The following is a 23,106-nucleotide window of genomic DNA, read 5'->3' as shown; positions in this document are numbered from 1 at the left end:
AGCGGGAGGACCCACCGCATCATCAGGAGGCTCCAGAGGTTGAAATGTGTTTGCTTTCCAAAAGGGCTGTTGGTTAGTGAGAGGGGGCAGCCAGGCGAGGTGTCTCCATGAGTCCCGGGATGCCAACAGCCTCTGGTGTTTGACCACCTGGCCCCACCTGGGTGAGTTTTGCTGGGCAGCCCAAGCCCTGAGGGAGGGAAGGGCCTTGCTTGCTGGGCACCGTCCTGCTTGGCCTCCAGAGCTGCACAGGGTGTTGTCTGGGATGTAGGAGGGTCCTCCAGGCAGGAGATACACAACTGCAGGAGTAGGGAGTGATGCGGGGGACCCGCTTCACCGTGGTGTCTGGCACAGGGGCAGCTCCCCTGGCTGGGAGCCCAGATCCCTCCTCTGGCAGTGACCAGGAGTGGGTGTGTGAGAGAGCACGGAGCACACAGAGAGTGATCCTCCCTCTGATACAACCTCCTAGTTAGTTTTTAATGATTTATTTTTCTTTCTTGGACGTTGCTAAGCTGTAAATGTGTCATCAGAAAAAGCCACGGGAGAGAGAATGGCAAAGAATGAAAAGCTGAAGTGGTCCAACACTACCTTATGGTCCAGATCTTGGGTTGTGGGGGCAGCAGCAGTAAAATTACAGGGCAGGAAATGCTGCTGAATGATGCGAGTGACGGAGAGAACAGTGACTTCGGCTGGAAGGAGGCCTGGGACATGATAGTGTGCACCCCCGCTGGGGCCCTGTTGGGGTTTCTGAAGGATCAGGCTTCATAAGACAGTGATTTATAGTAAAAGCTGCCCACTTTTGTTATTATTATATACCCAGTGCCTTATTAACATTTGCATTAGAAACTGCCTGGGGTTTATTTCAGCCCCCATCATTCCCTGTGGATGAGTCAGGCCGGCGTGGGACCAGAGGTGGGACGGGAGGTGGGACCGACGCTGGCACCAGCAGCCGGGACGCTGTGGCCAGGAAAGCAGCGTAAGAGAGCGAAGGGTGGAAGCACCCTCCTCCACCCAAAACCCCACCGGTGGCCCCTGGGCCACCCCTGCAGGTTTCCACGTGCGGGTGAGGACTTGCCGCAGAGCAGAGCCCTGCCCTGGGGCTGCATGGCTGCTGCACCCCCCTTCTCGGGCACCCCCCTTCTGGGGCTGTCCCTTCGCAGGAACGCGCGGGGAGGGCTCCGGTCCTTGCAGAGGGGCAGGCGCGAGCGGCAGCTCCCGGGAGCTGGCTGTCGAGTGGGATGGCTTCGCTCTGTGTGCCACGCTCGCCCCTCACTCGTAGTTTCTCATCCAGTGGCTCACACGGCCTCTGTCCCTCCGAGTCCCGAAGCCTGCTGGTTCCAAGTTGTCAGGAGGCTTGGAGGAAAATGGGATGCTGGTTGCAAATCGTGGTGTTTGAATGTGACACTTCTCAAACTAACCCTGAGCTCGCTGTAGTCTGTCCGCCGATCCATGCCATCTTGTGTCAGGAGAGTCTCCTGCGCATTGTGCTGAAGCCTCTTCATGGGGGGAGGATGGCCTTTGCAGTGCAGTGCATGACACCCTCTCTTCATTCACAGACACTCCTCCCTGCTCACACGGCCCCTTCCTCGTACACTTCCCTTCCAGGGCGTGGGGGCCGGGCGGGCCCGCTGGTTGTACTAGCTGTGCGTTGGGAGTTGAGAAATGCACTGCAGGTCTTATGCACAACCAAGAATAAAACCTGTGCGTGAGCCAATCTCTCTCCTTTATCTGCTACAAAACAACCCAGAGGATGTTTTCATTTGGTTTGCTCCCCCACACTTTGTAGACATGCTCCACCTCGCGCTTGCAGAGCTGTTGGGGAAAGTGCTTCTGACTCTGTGCCTGAAGTTTTGTCATTTTCTCTCGTCAAGTTGTCTTTTGTTATCAAAAGTGCACCGATGCCGAGAGGATCTGTGCCTTGTTACCAGAACAAAGCTTGTCTCTACTAACACATGTGTAGCAGCAAAGCCTGATTTGATGTGATGAATTCACAAGGATTCCCTGGTGTCTAATAATGTGGTTTAATTAATAATGGACCCTTTCCCTCCTTCTGGATCTCTGTCTTTTGTGTTGTCTGGTTGGTTTTCACAAAGCTGAGAGGAACTTTTACATGTTTGAGATGTCCATCCATCCGTAAAATCTGGCTGAAACTGGCCAACAGTCCTACAAGTTGGTAGGGGTGAGTGTGAAAAAAATAACCCCATAACCTCATTTTCTTAGGAAAGCAGACACAAATGTTTAATTCATGAAGCCGTAAGCAAGTCCAGCAGACTGGTTCCCTCCTGGTGTGAGCCTGCATTATAAAGCAGCAGAGCTCCTGGCTGAGCAGACTGGAGCCTTGGGCTGCCCGGAGGAGCAAGTCTGGCTGAGATGCTGCAGCCTCGTCCCCCTCCACCCTGGCTGGGGCTGGCATGGCCAGGAGCGCCGCCCCCCCTTCCCCATCGATGTGCTGGTTCAAGGTGTCACAGCGCCTGTGGTGAGGCCTCAGTGTGGGAGACATCGGCCTGTCAGCCTTGCACAGCCTCTGAATCAACAGCTAGGCTTTGATGAGAAACAGGCCTTGGGAAAAAGATAAGAAACTGCTGAGTAGTGCCAAGGCAGCAAGGAAAAACAACGGACAGCTGCAACACTGAACTGTGGAAAAGTACTGAATTGTGAGAAGTTACTGCTGCGAAAACAGCACGTGAACGAGAGGGTGATTGGTCTGCACAGGGCATGTTAGAGTGGTCTGATGCTGATAGGAGAAAAGGTTGGTAGCTGTCTAATTGCTGATTTGGTAGCTATGAAGTAAGAGCTTTGGCGAGAGCGTAAGTATGTACTATTGAAAAATAAATGGCTTGGCTTGATATAACTCTCATAGAGTTGTGCAGGTCCGATATTCTCCCGCAACAGCCTTGGGACGGGCCAGCGCTGGTTGTGTGTCCTGTGTCAGCGGCGTGATAAACTGTCACTAGCAATTGTGGTGGTGGAAAGTGATGGAAGAGGGAAGAGCAAAGGGTGCTCAATGCTCCCATGCCCTGTTTCCTCATCCTCGCCTCACTCTCATTCTTTAATCTTGTTGGCCCCAGGGGTGTCACTTGTGGCTGCCTCTGGTATCCACTTCCGAACTGGTTTGTTGGTTTATTTTCCCTGTGTTTTTTCCTTCTTCTACTGCCTCTGAACTGTACAAAATGAAGAAAAAAGGAAACACGAAATACAAAATCTTTTAAAGTTTTATATAATTTTATGTAATTTGTTAAAATTCTTTTTAAAAGCTAGCATGAAATGAAAAGGAGAAAGGATGCCCGTGTTTGTAAGTGCAACATGACAGCCAGCTGCTGCAGGCTGAAGCTGGCAGCCGGGCAGTCCTGCTGAGGCGTGGTGCGGCGATGGGCTTCAGGGCCCGGTGGACACAGCCCTCTCCAAAAAACTGTGTGGCCCCAGGCGATGCATCCGTGTGGCGAGAGCCTCCCTGCAGCAACCATTGCCGTTCCCTGTTTAATTGGGATGTCGTTAACGGAGTCCGGAGTCCGTAAGGCCCAGGGGGTGGGAGGGTGGCAGTGCTGCAGCGGGGAGCCCTGCAGTGGGCAGGGCAGGGCCACGCACCCACCGGCCTGAGCGCAGCGAGGTGACCTGCCCTCACCTCCTCGGCACGGGGTCATCGAGCTGCCACTGCAGGACCCCACGGTGCCATCCTAGCTCCCGGGGACCTGCCTGCTGGCAGCCCTGGCCGGTGTCTTCATAGCCTCAGAGCTGCCTCATGCCAGGGGAGGTGTGTTGCACTCGTGATCGCGTTGCCGTCTGAGGAATCCGCTTTTCACTTGCTCTGCTCTGCAAAGCAAGGATCCGTGGATCGGGTAATTCCTGAAAATAGCAAAGGAGAGGAAGATGCTGCTGCTTCTGAGGCCTCCTCAGGCCCTGTACCCCTTCTCGGGGCTTTCTCAGCCCTGAAGTCACCCAGCGATAGGCATATATACCGTTTTCCTACTGCAGTCTGCAAAAAGGTCGTTCGTGGGAGGAAGCCTAGACAGCAGATCCATAATACATCTTCCCCATGACATGTTTGTGTAAAGACTATGAGGTTCTTGTTTGCTATAAAGAGTCAAATGATGCAGTGCCGTTACAGCGTAGGCAAGAGAAACACCTCCCCAGAGGGCACAGCACAGTCCTGGAAGCCGGCGGCAGGGAGCCAAGCTTTCCTAGGGGCATTTTCTCTTTCCTCCACCAAATCCCCTGGCAGTCCCACAGCGGTCTCCAGTCGCCCAGAATGAGAGTGGCAGAGAAGCCGCTATGGATGGGAGCATCCAGCACGTTCTCATGTGGCCTTTGAAAAACAAGGTGTTCTCCCAGTTCCTACTGCAGAGGTGTGGTTGGTTGGTGGTGTTACTAACCCAAGCTGGCTCTCCAGCAATTCAGGACCGTAGGCTAGACCCTCTAGAACATCTCTGCCATGTTCTTTGCCTGCTCTTTCTTTACCACGTCATCTCTGCCTGGACTTGGTTAGACCTTTAGCTCTCGTTTGTGGTGTCTCCTGCCAAAATCCGTGCTGTGTGTCCTGGGTCTGAAGGTAGCACTGCTTTTGTTTTTCATCCCCTGCTATCGCTGCTGTTCCGCCGTTTGTACAACAGCTCGTAACTACCCGAGGAGGCACTGCGAGGGGTGCTGCGGGGGGAGCCGCGGGGCCGACAGAGCCCTGTGTGGGGCGAAGGCTGCAGGAGCAGGCGGTGCCTGCGGCAGAGGTGCTTGATGGGCCCGCGGCGGCTGTGGCTGGCTTGGGGCGCTGCGGCAGCGGCTCCTCTGCGGCTGGAGGCAGAACCAGTGGCCCGAGGTGAACCACAAGACTGCTTCTGCCCATCGATGCCATGACAGCTTGCCCTGGCTTGTGTCAGCTGGAAGTTTTTCTCACATACATTACCATGTATGCACCAAGGCTAAATAGCTGTTTCCTGCTCAAATTATTCCTACTCTTACATGCGAGTTTTTTCAATATTAAATTCTAACCACACCCCCCTGCCTAAGCCACAAACACAATCGCGTTTCTAGGTCTCTGATTAGGGAGACCCTTTCATGGATTAACGGGTGCTGTCTGCTGAGTGGCAGATGTCTGAATCAAACTGACACTCGCGTTCAGAAGGGCCAACCTAATCATGGGTTAAGGAGAGGGAGGGCTAAAGGTCTGTGAGGGGAGGAGGAGATGCTGTGGCATGGGGGATCTCCAGATTCTGCAGGAGTCTCACGGACTCTGAGGAGAAAAACCGGGGGAGTGGGAGAGGGCAGAGCTGGGCTGGATGGCATGGCTGCAAAGAAACCCGACCTAAATGCATTACTGAATTTCCTAAACTATCATCTGTCTGTGAGGACAGAGGGCAGAATATTTTGGCAATTGATTGGACTTATAATTGGAAATCTGATTGTTGTTCTTCTAGCAGTTACCCTGAAGAGAGCGCGGGCTCAGCTCGCCCAGGCGTACGCTGCCCACGGGATGTGCCTTGTCTCGGCCGCGGTGTCTCCGCCTGCCCTCTGTGCTGGCCGGACAGCCAACAGCTGCTGCTGCTCCAACATGGCCAACATTAAAAAGTCTTATTTTTAAAGTAAATAAAATGTGCCCTGCTTTGCTAATGTTAATTATAAATTTCTCAGTGGCTTAAATAGGACCAGCATTTGGATCTTTTTTTTGTTCTGACAAGCCATCATACAACACACCCCCACAAGCTAGTTAACTGAACCAAGAGCATGAGATGTTTCAGCATCAGATGCGGGATTTGACAACAATAAAATTGAAGCTGCATTGGACATCAAAGTCCTCTACAGGTCCTTAGAAGCTGCAGCTTATGGGTCTGGGATGTTCTGTTAATGCTCATGGTGGGACAATCCAATTACAAACCACTTAATGTCATAAATGATAAGGAACAGTGTCCTGTGTTCTTATGAAATTACAAATATATCAGCATGATACAGCAAATATTCCCTAAGCGCTTTTCTAATAGTTTATTAAAGTAAATAATGTCTGGGTTTACCCAGAGCATTATGGGGTGTACCCGTTTTGTTACTCCAGGCAGCACCATAATTCAATGATGTTTGCAGAAGGAGACTTGCTCCTTTTCTTCACATGATTTATTTCTCTTGTGCCTTGGCTCAGCATTCAGAGAAGTCTGAAGTTCATGACTTCCTGCTGAAGTGTATGTGCACTGCTTAAAAACGAATCTGGATGTCATGGTAGTTGTACAGACACAAATCCATAAAGCTGTACTGGGTACAGCTCTGTTCTGGTTTTTCTGTGGTGAATCCAGGATCTGCCCACAAGCCAGTAAAGGGCAATTGAGATTTTCTGTGTCTCAGCAGTGAAGAAAAAATGGAACATGAGAAATATGAACAGAAGCTGATGCAACTGGTGTACAATTAGCAATAGAAACTGTTGTTGTAATGATAGATTTGAGGAAATTCTGTCACAGTCGCCTGTGCTGTGTGCCAGAAGTCAGCTGCAGCGCCTGGGCTGGACCTGCCATGGGACAGAAACTTCCCATGAGCCAGGCTTACTAGGAAGTGTCCTTCCCATTGATGGGCACATGATGTACTTTTCTTCCTCTCCTGCCTGCCTTTCTCCTTTGAAATTGCCTCTTTTCCAGTCTTCTAAGAATTTGGTAGTGGTTTGTCTTGTTTCCCAGATGAACCATATTGATGGATTCTGGAGAAAGGCAAAAAGAGGATGTGGAAAAAGTTGTTGTGGAATAGACCTTTAGAGATGGATCAGAAGGTTGTGTGGAGGTTGGGTATTTCATGTGATGAGCTCGGGGAGACCATGAGAGTGCATTTCTTGTTACCTCTGCCTGGGATGGAGTCTCCTCCCCACCATGCCCAGCGTACACCTGCCCCGAGCTGCACACAGCTGAGTCTGCAGAGACCTTGGTGTCGGTTTTATGTACCATTTGTATCTCATTTCTATTTACGTACCACTTCTATTTTGCATGGCTTCAGAGTCTGGTGACCCTCTGCAGCAGCCTCTGAGCACCTTTTCCCACGCTCCTGTGCACCTTGGCCTTCGGTCCCTGTCCCCACGCTGGCGAGCCTGTCCTGAGGGATGCTCAGTAGTGGTGCACTCACGAGATGCTGCTTTACTGTTGTGGAACTGAGTCTGAAAAGTGAACCAGGGTTTTTATTTGCGTTACCCTGACCTGTGGAACTGGGTTTCTACTGGGAGAGCAGTGATAGGTAGGTAGACAGATAGGTGCAGATGTACCTCTGTACATACCCACACAAACACACAGAGCTTACGGTGGCTATTAGGTGCTGCCTTCCTTTGCGTGGATCTTCCTTTTGGTGGATTGTTGGCCCCAAAGCGGGGAAGCACCAACATTATGGGTTTGAACTACATGCTCTTTCTTAAACTGTGTAATGAGCCAGGTCCCCCTGTACGGGTATCTGTCCTTCAAAAGTGGCAGGACATGTTGCTGATGTAAGATGTCCTTTTGCAAAGGGGCTGTGGTTTCCAGGCAGTCTTTATTTATAACTCTTGTTCCCTGGGAAGCAAACGAGCCTTCCAGTCTCACTACCTAGTTGTACTGTAAAAGCTACACAGTTTGTTCTGCGAATCTAACCAGGTTAGCTGCAGTCCTGGCTACTTATGGTGTTGCTTAAAATCATTATGTCTGACCATGTTCCTTACAAAATCTGGGGATGCTGGGCTCATTTGCTGTAAATACAGTTAAGCGTTTCAGGTACACCTTTCCTTTTTATGCAGTGGTTCAGCTTAAGTGAACCCCCCTGCTGAGTCCTTCAGTTGGCACAGTGCTGCTGTGCGTTCCGTGGGACGGTGCCTGAGCACTGAGACATCTGAGGCCCACGTGCTGTGGCCAGGAAAGAGCCAGAATTGTCAAAGTGCAGCATACTGGCTGTTTTCGTGAGTATTTTCATTCTGACTGGCTGGAAAAACCTTCCTGAAAAATTGTCTTGCATTATATAGAATACGTACTTCATTAGGAAACATTTAGGGAACCCAGGAGTGCATATCTGTTGCACAGAGGTGCCATTTGCCAGTAACAAGTGGCAAAGAACTGCTGATCTCTCCAGTTTCTCAGAAGCTTGATGTTTGTCTGGCTGCTCTCTGACAGGTAATGAATTCAGCCAAGTGGGGTGCAGATGTGCAGACACAAAGCCTGGCTCCGCTGGAGTGGGTGAGTTGGCTGAGTCCCTCGCCCGGTGCCCTCAGCGTGCGCGAGAGCGGGGCTCGGCCACGCATGCCAGCGCGCCTTGTTTCGGAGCGGAGCAGGGCACGTGCTGCCCCGCGTCCTGGGGACCCCACTGCTCTTCAGGAACAGAAATGCTGCCTCCTGACGTGCCCACAGGCACAGGGTCAGAGCTGTGCACTGGGACGTCTCTGCTTCTCATTTCATTCTCTGCCCCAGATCTGGGGGAAGAGACAGAAATGACCATTCTCATCCCTCAGCTGTATGTGGTTCTGCCATTTAGGTACCTGCTCTTTTTTGTCTGTATTGCTACATCCTTCTGCTAACCACTGCTGTCGGCACTGGGAAACAGGGAAGTGAACAACGGGCAGAGGGAAGGGTCAAGCTGCTCAGCCTGTCACGAGCAAAGAGCTTCTGAGAAAATGACCATGGAATAGCAAACAGGTTTTGTGAGCAGCATAAGTGATAGGATGTGATTTTTGGTGGATTTGAGTCCCTGGTCGTTCCGTTAATGACACTGTTGGCCATCGCCAGGGTGCGACTCTGCGGCGGTGGGACGGTGAGGGGCCATCGGTATGACCTAGCAAGGCTTGCCTGCGAAAAGCTCCGGACATGTTATTTATATAATGTGGAGAGCAAAAATACTAGCTGTTTCAATAGTCTCATAAAGTTAAAAGATTGGGAATGAAAACATCGATGAATTCTAAATTTAGTGCTTTCTGTTTTCATACAAACTAGAGATACTGTTCTCTGAAGTAAAACCTTAATTATAGTATCACTTAGACAATTGCAAATATGCTTCTCTAATGTTTCATACTTCTTTTATTCTTATTGACCCATCACAGTTGTGATAAACTATATTTTTTCTGTATGATCAGGAATTCTACCTCCCTGAGGGAAAGACTCTGGGCTGTAAACACATGAGATTTTTTTAAAGAAAGAAAAGTAACAGTATTTATTAAACAAAGTCTTTTGTGTCTCTGCTTTTCACTCTCACCTCCTGTTTAGTTACTATTTAGGTACAAAATCCATCAAGAATCCTTCTGTTAATGTTGTTCACTCTCAGAGTTGCAGTAAGATTGTTGTGCTATATTATGACTTTTGATCTAAAAATTGTTTTTAAAAATAAGTGCTAAAAATTCCCCTAAATAAAGGGCAATGCAGTATAAAATATTTATCTGTTCATATCCAGCACATGGTGCAGTTAAACCAAACCATACTGCAGATTAAATAACAGCCAACCCATTCCTCCCAGCTGCCGCTTTGACAAGTGCCATTTAGGAAGGCTGGAGGAGCTGCGTTCGGCCGCCACTCATCTCGTTATGAAATCATGCCCTGCGTGTGCTCGTTGCAGAGGTCCGTGCCTCGTGCTGCACCCCGAGGCTCTCAGCTCTGTGCTGCTCTACCTTATTTCCTTGATAGGGAAACATACTCAGATGCAAACCTGAAGGAGAACATTTGCATAAGATGAGAAAACTAGATTTCAGCCCCCTGCTATTATTTTCTGGCTTATCAGAGAGAGTAAGATACGCCGGGTTGCTCCTGGGCAGAGTACTTACTCCAGCTGGAGACCCTTCCATCTGCGGGGCGATGCCTCCAGGACTGAGGCAGAACTCAAGCCGTGGTCAAGCAGTGCTGCTCGGCAGCAGCGGTGAGCTCAGGTGTTGACCTCCCCCTTCCCGGTGCCCCGTGCCATTAATCCAGCGAGCAGAGTTTGTCACGAAATGGGTCTGCTTGCCATGGGCCCGCAGGGCTGGGTCAGGCGGTTGCTGGCTCCTCGGGGCGGCCAGGCCGAAGTCACAGCACTGCGTCAGCTGGGAGGTGCTGTCTGATGTTCCCGGAGCCATGCGTGACGATGGGCCACTTGAGGGACAGCGAATAACTCAGCAGCGTGAATGAGTGGAGGCATGAAAGCTCCGAAGATGCCTAATAGGAGAGCTGTGGTAGGAAGATCCTCTTCTCTGCTGTTGAATGCTTGAAGCCTATTTCTTTGTTTGGGTGATACGATATAATTAAGTACTGTTTGGTAGAAAGACTTGTGAAGTGATGCTTGGGAACAGGGTGGAGGCAGCCCCTCGACTGCTGGTGACCTCTGCCCGGGCTCATCTGAGCCGGTGGCCGCAGAGGAGGAGACCAGGCAGGAGGAGCTGGTGCACAGCCCCTGTGCCCCCATCTGGAGGGGGGCCCCATCTCCCCAACCTCCCCAGCCGTCTCTCCCAGGAGACACGGCTCTCTCCAGCCACCCCTGACAGAAATCTGTCATTAGAAGAATTGCAAGAGATTCCTCATGGAGAAGGGACTCGGAGCACTTTGTACGTTGAGTTCCTGCACATGTGGAGGTCAGTGCTGGAGCTGGAGGAGACATGTCCTTGAGGAGCTGCTGTGATAGTCACCTTCTGGCTTTTCCTAAAGGAAGGGTCAACAGCGGTCACAATGGAATTCATCGGGAGTTAATAGAGTTGTGCTGGGCATGCTAGGTGGGTCTTAACCACAAATTATCATTAATCCTCTCCCTTCCAAAATTATATTTTCTCACTGACACTTTTGCTGGTTTTATACTGTGATAGTTCCTTAGTGTGGTCTCTGTTGGTAACCCTCCCAAATGCTTCGTGTTGAGTGTTGGGCATGCAGGACAAAGGGACCTGTGTGTGGTCAGGTCCTACAAGGGCTAGGTTTCAACTGTCCTTTTTCCCCAGGGAAGGATACTAGGGATTTTATTGCAATATTGAAAAGCAAATGTGAGCAGATGGGACTATAATCTGGCCAAATTTCCTTCCAGGCAAGTTATTGACTTTAAGCCTGGGGAGTGGTGCTGCCGTTGATGGAGAAATTAACGCTGTGTGCAACATGCACAGTATGTGCACAGGGGTGTTTGCTGTCAAGTAACAATTGTCTATAGTTATTCTGATTTCTGAGTTCCAGCTGGCAGACCCAACATTTGATATTAACGTTTGGGAGGTTTTCGTAGCTCTGGCATATGAGCTGTTTTTAATGAACTTTACGCTGGGAGCCACTTCACAATTTGCCTGTGTCTTAGGCACAGGTGTCTGCGGTGTGACAGCTCTTATGGTTTCTTTGCAAGACCTTGGACCTGGTGCTGAAAAACAAGGTGTGTCAGTGCAGAGGATCTTCACGAGAGGAGATGCCTACCAGGGCAGATCCCTTTGCAGCAATTTGGTGGTAAACACATCGGTGCAGTGAAGCAAGCTTCTGACAAGGAAAAATTAAGCATTTGGCTGCAAGTGACATTAATCCCTCCTGAAGGTTTTGCACTATGAAACACGAGTATCCCCTTCTTTCTTAGTTGAAAAGTTACACCTATATTTATTTACTTCAGCATGGAATGGAAACTTTGGTGCCTGGGAGGCACGTTGTGGCAGCAGCACAAACGAAGACATTAGGCCGCATCGCCCGGCAGCGCCATTTCAAGATGAGTGATGAGGATTTTCAAAATGGCACAGTGAGTGTTCTTGCCTTGGGATCAGGAAAAGCTTCAACATTAATTTACGTTCAGAGATTAAATAAAGCCCTCCATTCTTCATTGAAAATAATTCGATTTCTCTCTGTTCCCAAGTTTTATCAAATATGTAACTAAAAAAATCATTTTGTCTGCCTCCAACCAGCATATAAAACATCATGGACTGTAATCATGGCCTTAATGAGAGATGACTCCAAATACAAGACTTAACTCAAAATGTATGTCAGCCATAGGAGGATGTACTTTCCACATTTTTCTCAGAAAAGACTTGTTAACTGTAGTTGTATGAAGGGGTTCAGATCCTCATGTAAATCCATGGAGCTCTGCCAAGCTGGAGTAAATGGTGGATCCAGGTCTGGATCCATCCAAAAGGCAGGAAGAAGATGGGTCATGGTGTCTTCAGGGAGTTCTGCAGGTTGGCCTGATTTTTCATCATTCTTCTTTAAATAATACTAAAGCCAGAAAAGCCCAGCAGAGATATGAGCATGTGATTAAAGCTACCCAAAGATTGAGATGCCTAACAGCCTTTCCGTAGGAAGCGTGACAGCTCCAGAACACATCTCCCTGTTTGTCCTCCTCCCCGCTCTCGGCAGAGCCATCCGCACAGCGGGGAACATGGTTCCCGTCCACTTGGAGACCTCCCCAGCGAGGGTCTGCTCTTCAGTGGCCTTAAGGGCAGCAAACCCGGGCCACGCCGTATTGGGGACACGTGCTCAACACTATGACCAAAGGATGATGTGAAACACCTACGTTATTTGTTTTAAAATTTAGTACCGACATCAGATTTTGAGATATCTGACTGACTACAGTTTCTATCAATCGATGAAACTATATAGCTGGCATGCAGGCGGGGAGAGGGTGCAGAACAAGGACAAACAAAAGTAAAGAAAAATGCTCCTTTTTTGTTTCTTAGGTTTGTATGCTGTCACTTCTTTAGTTTTTCCTTGTTTATTTGGATTAATGTCTCTCATGAGGTAAAGAAGACTACTTGTTTTTTGGAGCTGCAAGTCGGATAATCACCCATATCCAAAACTCGATTATAGAAACATCTGCTTAATGTCTGACGAGACATTATTTTCTCAGCATGACATTAAAAGGAAGTGCTTAGTCTGAACCACCTAAAATTACTGTAAATCATAGGATTCAGAGCATTTAGATAACATTCTGCACCCTCCTGTCATGAATTCTTGTAGGAAAATTGGGAAATATTCCATGATAGACACCAACTAGAAGAACTCATCTCCCTGCTTGCTGTGTGCAGGTGCCAATGAGGAAAGCTTTTCCTGACATAGTTTCAGTGCACTGGTTGTGTGCCATTTATGTCAACAGCAAGGCAGAAATAAGGTTCATTCTGGGGAAAAAAAAAAAAAAAAAAGGACAATCCTGGCTCTGGATGTGTTTTGAGCACACTCCCAGCTATGCCTGTGAGATGTGTTTTACTTTCCCAGTACACAGCGGGCTGGCCACGTTTGTAGATGATATAAATCCCTGTGGGTCTGTTGAGCTTTGAGGAGGTCTGCAGATCTGCACGGGATGAGAACACCAACACATTCTTAAGACTCCCGAGTTGAAGTTATTGATGTGTGGGTCACTGAGGTGTGATCTTGAACAGCAGGTTTTATTTTGGGTCAGAAGGGGTTTTTGTCTCTAGCATCAGCAACTGAGAAAGGCATTTTTAATGGAAGTGTTGACATGACCTGAGAACACCAACAGGCTTGCTATGAATAAAAGTTTTATTAGCTACTGTTACAACTCGGCTGTAGCAAAGAGCAGTACTGAATTAAAGAGATTTTAATGATTTATGGTGTTCTGACAAACCAGTCCTTCATCAATCTTGTGATAAAGCACAACTTTTCAGCAGGGAAAAAGTAAAGTCGTAAGACTCCATGAAAAATATCTTAGGGAGTGAAATGTGGCAAGGTGTTTGGAATAGAAAACAAGATCAGCTCTTGAAGATGTGAAGGCAGATTTGTTGAGCCGGTAACCTTGTCCATAGAGTGTGGCTTCTGAGGATCATGGGCATTTTCCACTCGCTGCAGCTTTACAGCTTTTAATTTGCTTTATACCTGAGGAGATAGGTTCTGGTTTTGACCTTTGCGTCTGAAGGGGAGACTGTGTTATTAAAATACCCGTTGTTACTCTTAGAGATGTAGCTATAAAGTGGTCCCAACTGCCTGAAACCGTTATTTGCAGACCAGCTGCTGCAGTACCCGGTGTCTGTGGAGGCTGGGTGCCCATGTGGGGTGCAGCTCTGCAGGTGAGCACGGCACGGACCCCTCCGTGCAGGCCGGGGATCGGCCGTGCAGAGCTGGCCCGCCGGCGGCCATTCGCAGCCAACAGCAGCACAGCGCCAGGAGGTACCTATTTGTGCCACGCGTCCCCCTGGGCCAGGTGCGGAAGCAGTCAGGAGCAGTGTGTGAGCGTCTCACCTGGAAGCATCTGTTGTTCTGAGGACCACAACCGCGTAGGGGAGCAATCCCAACGCAGGAGGCTCTGCCGTGCCGGCCTGGCCCCGAGCAGTGCTGTCGGCCCGATCCAGTCCGGAGGCAAGGCCGAAAGCCGGAGACACGTGGAAGGGTGGAGGAGGGCTGTTGTCACGGCCAGCAGCCGCCCACTTGTTTGTGTCACTGGGCCCGGCTCGTCAACATGGCCTAACATGGGAGATCTGTGCGCAGGTTGGCGCTGGGACCAGCGCTGCAGATGTCCCATTCTTTTAAATGGGTCTTTGTGTGCGGGAGATAATAGTTGGGAAAAACACTGCCAGAGACACTGCTGTCAGAACTGTTCCCAGAACAAAGTTCTGGTTAAATAAGCTGCATAATCAAGCAATGAAGGTTTTTGATTGTTTCAAAGTATGTTGTTATTCAGGATCAGACACTATTATAGTAACGTGTCCCCACTGAGCGTGAGGTAAGCGTCACGGGTAAGTTGTGGGCAGCTGCCATCCTGCTCCCAGGGCTTCGCCTCCCTCCCCAACTGTTGCCTTTTTGAGAAGGCTTTTGATTAGATAAATCTGATTTGATAAATCTGAGGTGATCTTTGGTGGCGGTTGCCAGCGGTTCCCACCTGATCCCGCCCGTAACTCGTGTGCGTTTGTGGCTTTGTGGGAGGTGCTGTTCTCTGTGGGTTGTCACAAGGCTGGAGCTGGGAGCCAGCATGGTAATTATTGGGATCAAAGGAGGTTTTGACTGAGGGAGTGTCCCCAGGGGAGGGCAGGGGGTGGTTTGAGCACAGGCCACCTCCAGTGGCTGGTGGCCCTCAGGGGAGCGTGCTGCTGGCCAGACAGGCGGGGCTGGGGAAGGAACCCTTCCTGGCTCCAGGCAGAGCCCACTGCTCGCAGAGGGGTCGGGCCCCCTTGGCCACTCTGATGGCTGGTGGTGGATGAGCAGCGGGGGCAGCCCGAACCAGGGAGCGCTGGGCCGTGCCAGTGCTTCACGGCTGTGGCCGAGTCGCCGTCCCCTTCTTGTCCACCCACGCCTGGGCTTGTGTCCTGGGGTCCTTCCCGGTTGGACATAAAAGTCATGGGCAGACCTTTGGAAAGCAGGTAGATGCTTTCAGCAGAGCTTCATCCAGCTGCTCACGTGCTTAATGAATCCCTGATACTTTAATTGTACTGCTGCAGATACACCTGGGAGACAGCTTTAAGCTTTGCTATCTTGGCTGTGCCTAAAAAAAAAAAAAATTAGCTGGTTTCATCCTTAATGTTTATGAGAACTGTAGCGCAATTTAATATGATCTTTTTAATTACAAGTGTTACACAGATGTTAATTATCAGGCAAAGATTGTATTTCAATTACCATCAGTGCTGTCATAATACAAAATGGGTCCGAAGATTGCTTTTAAATGACAGGGTAACTGATACTGCGTCCTGTGCAGCCGTGATGCCGTGGCTGTGCCAAATGCCTTCAGTTTCTCTTCAGAATAGCACGATCCCTGTTTGTTACTTTCCTGATAGCAGCTGAGAATTGATTTTAATTTTTTAATGTAATTGGCAAGATTCTGTCTGCAGCTCTTGGTACAGAACCGCTCTCAAACGGCGAAGCAGAGGGGATCCTGGGGGGCCGGGGGGTGCAGCTCTCCTCCCGCCCGGGCACTGCTCTGCCCAGCGCGACGTTAACTGCCAAATAAAGTCCTCTGCAACTCTTCCAAGGCTGCGTGACAGTCATTTCCCTCCAGCTGATCAGATGTAGCTGCTTTCTGAAGAATGAAAACTCTTCAGAGAGGTGAACGGTTTGTTGTCTTGGTTTAACAGGTGAGCCGTTAGAGGAAAGCTTGTCTGAAGATGAACTTGGTAAAAATCGATATTGGTGGTTATTCTTTCAGTGACAGAACAGCAATGCACAGTTTACAGTAAACCCTTTCTTCCCTGCTTTGTTGTCTCTATTTGCTCAGCAAACTCACTCTGGCTGGCAAGAAACAAGTAATCACAATCTTCTCGTCCTTCTCTGCAAGGAAGACCTGACTGTTCCTGATTTGCAGTCTGCCTTCAAAGTCTCAAACCCTCACTGAGCACCTGGGGGTGGTTTCCAGCTGTACTGGAGTGACTGGGATTTAACCCAGCTGTTCCCTGTGAGCCAACAGTTGGGGTGGTCTCAGCTGCAGTAAGCACGTGCTTATGTGGCTCTGTCACAAATTACCAGTTCTTTCTCTTTTCTCCCTGCTCCTGCTGTAACATTTAGTGATCAGAACTGAACTCAGTTGTCCAAAAAAGCTCGAGTTATTTATACACCATGGTAAGTGCTTCCTTGCTGCTTCTGATCCTTCTGAATGAAGAACTTTGTTCTTCCTGCTCCAGAATCTCCCATTTCCTTGACCCCCTTCCTGAGGCTACTGCCACGCTGGCCCCTGTGGCAGAGACTCTTTTCCCTGGGCAGTTCCAAAGCCAACTGATGCTTTTGGGTGCCATGGGCAATTTTACGTTTATGCTTCACAATTCAAGTTTCAACCTTACAAGTAAAATGGCAGCTATAGAGATATTGGGGAAAAGGTGGAGGGATTTGTCCCTGGCAGCCCGAGAGGGGAGAATGAGCCACACCAGTGGTCCAGCCAGGGTCTGCCCCTGCTCCAGCCTGTGTCTCGGTGGGACGTGGCACTGGGATGTTGTGCTGGTGGCCCCGACAGGCCTGGCGACTGCTGGGTCTCGCTGAGCTTGCGCAGTGGAAGCGCCGTGGGCTGGGCCGGGCTTCTTCCCAGTCCTGCATGTCCTCTGCACTGCTGTTCTCGGGCCGAGGCAGGGCTGGGTCCTAGGCCACCAGTGCAGGGGGTGGTGGGTGTCAGAGGTGACTGATATTTCCTTTGCTGCGTTGAAGCTTAGGGCCAGATTCTGGTTGTGCTTCTGCTCATGATAATTCCTCGTGACTTCATCAGGGTTGACTTATTTTTGAGAGCTGAAAACTGCTGCTTTGGGTGATTAATGGTTGGAGAGCGCTGCTGGGATCAAATAAGGTCTGCCAGATGGATCGATGCATCATCCCAGAGTCACAGCCATTTCCAGAATGACCACTTACAACTGCAGTGCTTTTCATCTCTGCAGAAAGGAAATACGGAGACTTTTTTTAACCATTTCAGTATCTAACAGGAGTTTTGTAGGTTTTCTACATTGGGGGTTCAGCCATAGATACCCAAGGGAAGTCGGCAGAAGCTGGAGGAGAAATCCATATAGGTGGGCAAGGTGCAAGCACTCCAAATAAGCATTTTTATAAGCTGGAGCAGCGTTCAGCTGTGGTTCACTATCGTGTAGGATTAAGGTGTTTGGTGTTGGTGCGTAGTGCTTGCTAATCCTAAGACTTTACTCTAAAACCAAAATAAGTGAAATCCAGCTTTGTACACTGAAACCTCCTGATGACTCTCAGCCAAAGTCAATAAGGTGTCTGTGTATGTAAGGATTACAGCACGTCTGTCTCGGCTGTCAAAGGCCGAAGCCGCTGAGAGATTCCGGAAGAAAACCTACTGCTCACAGTTCAGAACCAAAAGGAAGATCTCTTGAACCCAGCTGTGGGTGTTCGCATCAGATGTGACGGCAGGGTCCTGCGGAGGACAGGACTGTGGGTGCCTTAATTTAAGATCACAGCTGCATTTGCAGAAGGAAAAAATAATCTTTGTGTAAGCCGAGATCAAGCAGTCTCAAGTATTTATCAGCTCCACAGATCCTGCCCAGAATGCAAACTGCTTGCTTTTGTTTGAGCCCAGACAAATTGTGCTGCCCCTTTATAATTAATTTGAGATAAGTCAGGACATGCTATTAAATGATTAGATGACCTTTCATCTGAGTGGGGATTTCAGCCCACTGGATTCCTTCAGAATCAGCAGGAAAAAAGGATTTCTGAAGGAGGAAGTGCAAAGTCTGCCTGAGAGAGAGCAAGTTGGACTGAAAAACGTACAGAGCAGCAAAAATGTAGGCAAATGGGGAAAGTATCCTGAATTAACAAGAACAAAAAAACCTTCCAAAAGGGACATAATGTCTGAGTCCTCTGGACAGCAGAAAACATCCAGAGCCCAGCTCCCTATTTCCATGCCAGCTTACACCGTGGTTGGGTGGAAAAGAGAAATAACGCTGGTAAGCAACAGCCCAGTGAGGGACGCAGGGGAATAAGAAGCCAAATAATTCCTGGCACGTTACAGACTTTGTTTTTGCTTTTGGTACTTAGTCCGTGGTGTGACAGAGAGTGCTTTGATCCTACAGAATGAGGTTCATCCTGAGGCTTTATCCTAAAGTCAGGTTTGTGTGAGGGTGTAAGTGGTGCGTATGCCTCTGACTGTGAGAGCGAGGTTCGTCCCTGCGAATTACAGTCGTGTCGTGTGTGGGAGTAGAAGACAAACCGGTCAAAAGTGTAAGGCCCTCAGATATGTTCTATTACTTAGTTCTAGTATTATTTTTCTAAATTTGTTTTGGTTTCTAAACCTTAAATTGTGGTCTGATATTTGAAATTCTTAATGTTTTCCCTGAATCAGTTGGAAGCTGGTGGAAACAGCCCCCACCAGGCTGACCCCAGGAGAGGTTCGGAGCTGTGCCAGCTGTTCCCGCTCCAGAGGCTGCTGTTGGTTTGTTCTTCTCAAATTACAGCTGATCCCTTTGTCCCCGTCTTTGATTTTCAGATGCTACAGGAAGGTCAGGTGAGCTTTGGTGTGCTGTGTTTCCGTGCGGTGCCCATTTGCCCCGCGGGAGCGTTGCTGGAGCTCAGCACGGCACGGAGAAGCCCTCCCGCTGCCGGGTTCCTCTTGGCTCCCCATCCCTTGACTTCTCAGCTGTTCTCACACCTCTCCCTCTCATCGATTATTGGGACGGTTTGGACAGAGGATGTCCTGTCAGCTCAGCAGAGGGTGGGATGTGCCTGCAGCGGGAAGCCGCAGGGCCAGCTCTGCAGCGAGCGAGGTTGGGGCCGTTGTGCGGGCAGTGCTGCGTGGAAGCAGGGGTGGCAGGGAGCAGCATCGTGCGTCTGCCCGCGGGACAGGCCGTGACAAAAATCTCCGGGGTGCTCTTGAAAGTCGAACAAAGTCTGGCTTAACTCCTCAGCTGCTTTTGCTGAGAAAAACAAACTTTGTGCACAGAGTGGGGAGGCAGCTCTGAGCACTTCTGTTCATGTGCTGTGGTTTTAATGATAACTCTTACCTTAAAGAAAGGTATTTCAAAGCCAAGAGTCAGTTTTCCTCACCTGTTACTTTTTTAATATCACCTAGGTCAGTGGTCCTCGTTAGTCCCCTCTAAATTAATGAGATAGCCAGGGCTGTTGAGTGTTGACCACGCTGAGGTGGGCAGGAGCTGCCAGTTCTGGTGACAATACAGGCGTCGTCATTGTCTGGGGCCCCATGAAGTGCGGTGGAACTGGGAGATGTTAAATGCACATCTCATGTCCTGAATCGCAAATGCAGGCTCCAAACCCTTTATGCCTTTAATGCAATAAAAGCAAAGGCAGCTGTATACAAACCATTTGGCAGCAGCTGAATGTTCAGGGTATCTGGGACTCTATTAAATCTTTTATGTGCCATGTCTTGAGCAATATAGTACCAGCTGATGCCTGCCTTCTGCTTCGCAGATCTGGCAGCATTACATACAATTTTTTCTAATGGCTGTATTTAACCACTGAAAATTTCCTTTGTGCGGTGAGGGACCACATTATGCAGAATGAGGACAAAGTAGTCTCTTCTTTCTGCTTTCTTGCCTTGCTTCACATTGTAGATCTGCTTGAAAATGGATTGAGAGTCATTTGAAAAACCACTCTGACTTGTTACCAAGTAGATGTTTATTCCTTCCCCAGGAACAGATGCAGGAATGGAGAGGCACAAAAAAGAAAAGATACGTGTTGGGGCACTGATGTTTGGGGGGGAGGACACTGCCTGTCTGTAACCAGGGGCATCTTATAAAGCGTTCGCAGCTAGGCGGCCGTGCCTGGCCGGGGCAGCACCAACCCTGCTCCTGACGTTGGTTCGATTTGTGTGACATCCCCTCCGAGAGCTGTGTTAAGGTGATCATTAACGATTAATGGCCACTATGGCAGTACAGAGCGTAGCTGGGCACCGGAGACGTGCCCTCTCGCCCCGGCCGGCCGGTGGCCGCAGGGTGTGCTGCCCCGCAGCTCATCCCACCAGGCTGCCCCCGCCACCCCGCCATTCCGGGAGGCTCGGCTGGAAGAGGGACGTTTCCATCGACGCCCACATTGGTGTTCTTTTCCAGAAAACAGAGAACAAAAATTTCCAGAGCGCCTGAAACTGGCATTGCTTTGTATGTAGGTGATGCTGTTCCATTGCAGAAAGCCATTTATTATGATTACAGAGTACAAGAAGTTTTCATCATTTTCTCATTTATTATACCAGGTTTCCATTTTCCCTGCAGAGAAACAAGAAGCAAATGACATAAATATAAAACGCCTGTTAAGATAGTGCAAGTCACAACCTAAAAAGAAATAATAAAAAATTAGAAATTAATGAGCTTCTAGCCATAATGTGAAATAAACTGACATCAGGAAAGAATGTTGTTCAGCGCCTGGATGGCCGTTATTGAAAGGTTTGTTTGTAGAGGAGTTATGTAGCAATGACTGTGTTTTAAAGGGATGTTGTTAGGTCTTTTCTGCTCGAAGAATTTATAAAATATGAAGTTATTTTTGCCTGGTATATTAAACGTACAGCCAGCTTTAGGCAGGGGCTGGATCCTGCTGGTGCTTTGCATTGCGCTAGGCAGTTCATGATTATTATTAAGTTTGCACAAAGCAGGGGTTTTTCCCTTACCTGTTTTGTATAAAAGCTCGCCCACAGATGCTGGAGGGGATGGTGCCAGCGGGGGGGACGGGGCTGGGAACACCCGTGCTCAGCTGCGAGGTGAGCAGGGGCATGGGCTTGCTGGCACCTGGGGGCCAAGCCGGGGCCTGGTGCCGTGGCCACTGGACTGGGCTCTGGGCAAAGCCTGAGGAAATTGCTCAGGTCAAGCTGCCCCAGGAGGGAGGGTTGGCAGGAGGCCTGAGCTGTGCCAGGAGTTATTTCAATACATAATTTCCTGTTCTTACCGTAACTGTAATGACGACTGTGAAATAGTCCCTGTAATTTCAGTGTGCATCACTAATTGGGGTGTTTTTATCAGGCTAATGATAACCACCTATTATTTTGTCACCTTCTTGCTGCAGTGTGTCCTTGATGATATTATATTTTGCGCCATTAGCGCTTGCAAATGGTTATTAATGGCAGTATTTTAGAAGTGCGAGGAGTTCAGCGGCTCCCGTCTGTCTGCGATGTTTTCTGCGTCCACAGAAACTCCCTTTCCTTGCTCCGCGCTGTGTAGACGTGACCTGTTCTCTAAGGAGCTCACCCCTGGTCAGCCTCCCTGCGCCGCTCCGCGTGAGGGCTGTATCACCAAAATGCCAATTCTTTCTTTTTCAAAGAAAATAGATCCAGCGCATCGAAATCATGAGCATGTCTGATAATTAAAAGAGGACAGACATAATTATACCAGATGTAGACATTTCATTAGTTCATTTAAAAATAGTTACCTTGATAACTAATTAGCTCTTTTAAAAATAGTTCCCTTGGTAATTAAGGTGTCGTTAGCATCAGGAGACCCAAGAGAGGCACACCGAAGGTGGTGCTGGCCGGGAAGGCTGTGCCAGCCCAGCGGGCTTCGTGCCCATGGGCCAGTGGGTGCTGGGGCCGGGGGCCGGGGGCTCCCTGCAGGCCGGGGGCTGCCGGGCAGCCCGGCTCTGCGGGGCGGCAGTGGGACGGCCGCCAGCAGCCCGTGGGAAGCTGACGGTTCGCGGGGGGACCCGTCGTGGCCTCCCACTTGCCCGGCGCGAGAAGAGGCTGCCTGAGCCTGTGCCACGGGTCTGAGTCTCGCAAGGACAGAGTGCCGCTGCTTTCCAGGGGCACAGTGGGGCTTGTTGTTAAGAAATGCACATTTTAATCTCTTCCTGCTAAAACAAATGGGATTATTTTGACCTTTCAGAGCCCAGCTACGGATGCAATAGATTAAAACCAATCTGGTGGATGTTGGCAGCCAGCGGGTGTGAGCAGGATGGAGTTGAGGCTGGGAGAGAAGCCCCGCAGTGGCCCAAAGCCGGTCTCCATTCGGAGGCAGCCAGCACCAAGCTCTCTCCCACAGCTCCCAGCCCCCATTCCCTGCTGGAAAGCTCTCCCCAGAGCGGTCACATCCTCGAGGGAGCTCTTGTGTGGCCGCTCAGTTACAGGCAGCCCGGGGGGGTGGGGGGTGCCCAAAAGGGGAGCGCATGGAGCCAGGACACTTGTATCTGTAGAGCCCAAGTCTCAGACCAGGACCAGGGTTATCTGGTAGCGGCGTAGAAGTGCTGAGCAGCCTGGGCCTCAGCCTGGTAAAGCAGCAAAGGAGAATATGGCACATTTTACTAAATCTCTTTTTTTCCTTCCCCTTCTGCGGTCCTCTAGGTGTGTATTGTGCAGAAGAGAGACACTGAGAAGATGTATGCCATGAAGTACATGAACAAACAGCAGTGCATCGAAAGGGATGAGGTTCGCAATGTGTTCAGAGAGCTGGAAATCCTGCAGGAGATCGAGCACGTGTTCCTGGTGAATCTCTGGTGAGCAGCTCCTCTCCCTCTGCCCTCTGGGGCCGCCTTCCCTCCGGGGCTTGCTGAGCCATGTCCTCCCTGTCCTCCTGGGCTCACTGACGTCTGTGGGAGCCTCCCAGTGAGCTGCCACAGTGCAAGGCCATGGTGACATCAGATGCATTCAGGAAACCTAGTTCAGAGGGATCTATAAATGCTATGGCATCTAACACTATAAAACAGCCTAGCTTCTCTTTTTCCATCAGAAACCTTTGTGTGTTTGCTGGGTGTTTTTCACAGCCTTCTGGCAAAGACCAGAAATCTAAAATCTGGCAAAGACCAAAAATCTCTCTCCTTCAGAGATCGCAAGGGTTATGCTACGATCGGAACGTGGTTTTAGGGCTGGAGCCGGTGCCTGGTGAACAGCACCTGGATTCCACAGAGGCAGGAGAGGGGAAGAAGCAGCAGG

The 23,106-nt window shown here is 49.8% G+C and overlaps 1 protein-coding gene across 2 annotated transcripts in view; it reads left to right on the top strand.

Moving 5' to 3' along the window:
- STK32C (serine/threonine kinase 32C) overlaps window positions 1–23,106 on the top strand; it is an 87,548-nt gene that overhangs the window by 52,852 nt on the left and 11,590 nt on the right. For both annotated transcript variants that reach the window (XM_074875607.1, XM_074875604.1), the window contains exon 3: window positions 22,519–22,670. In XM_074875607.1, coding sequence (XP_074731708.1) covers window positions 22,519–22,670 — 152 coding nt within the window. The remainder of the gene's footprint in view (window positions 1–22,518; window positions 22,671–23,106) is intronic.

Source organism: Strix uralensis, chromosome 7 (assembly GCF_047716275.1).
Source record: "Strix uralensis isolate ZFMK-TIS-50842 chromosome 7, bStrUra1, whole genome shotgun sequence".
Classification (NCBI taxonomy): domain Eukaryota; kingdom Metazoa; phylum Chordata; class Aves; order Strigiformes; family Strigidae; genus Strix; species Strix uralensis.
This window is presented reverse-complemented; position numbering and strand designations above follow the sequence as displayed.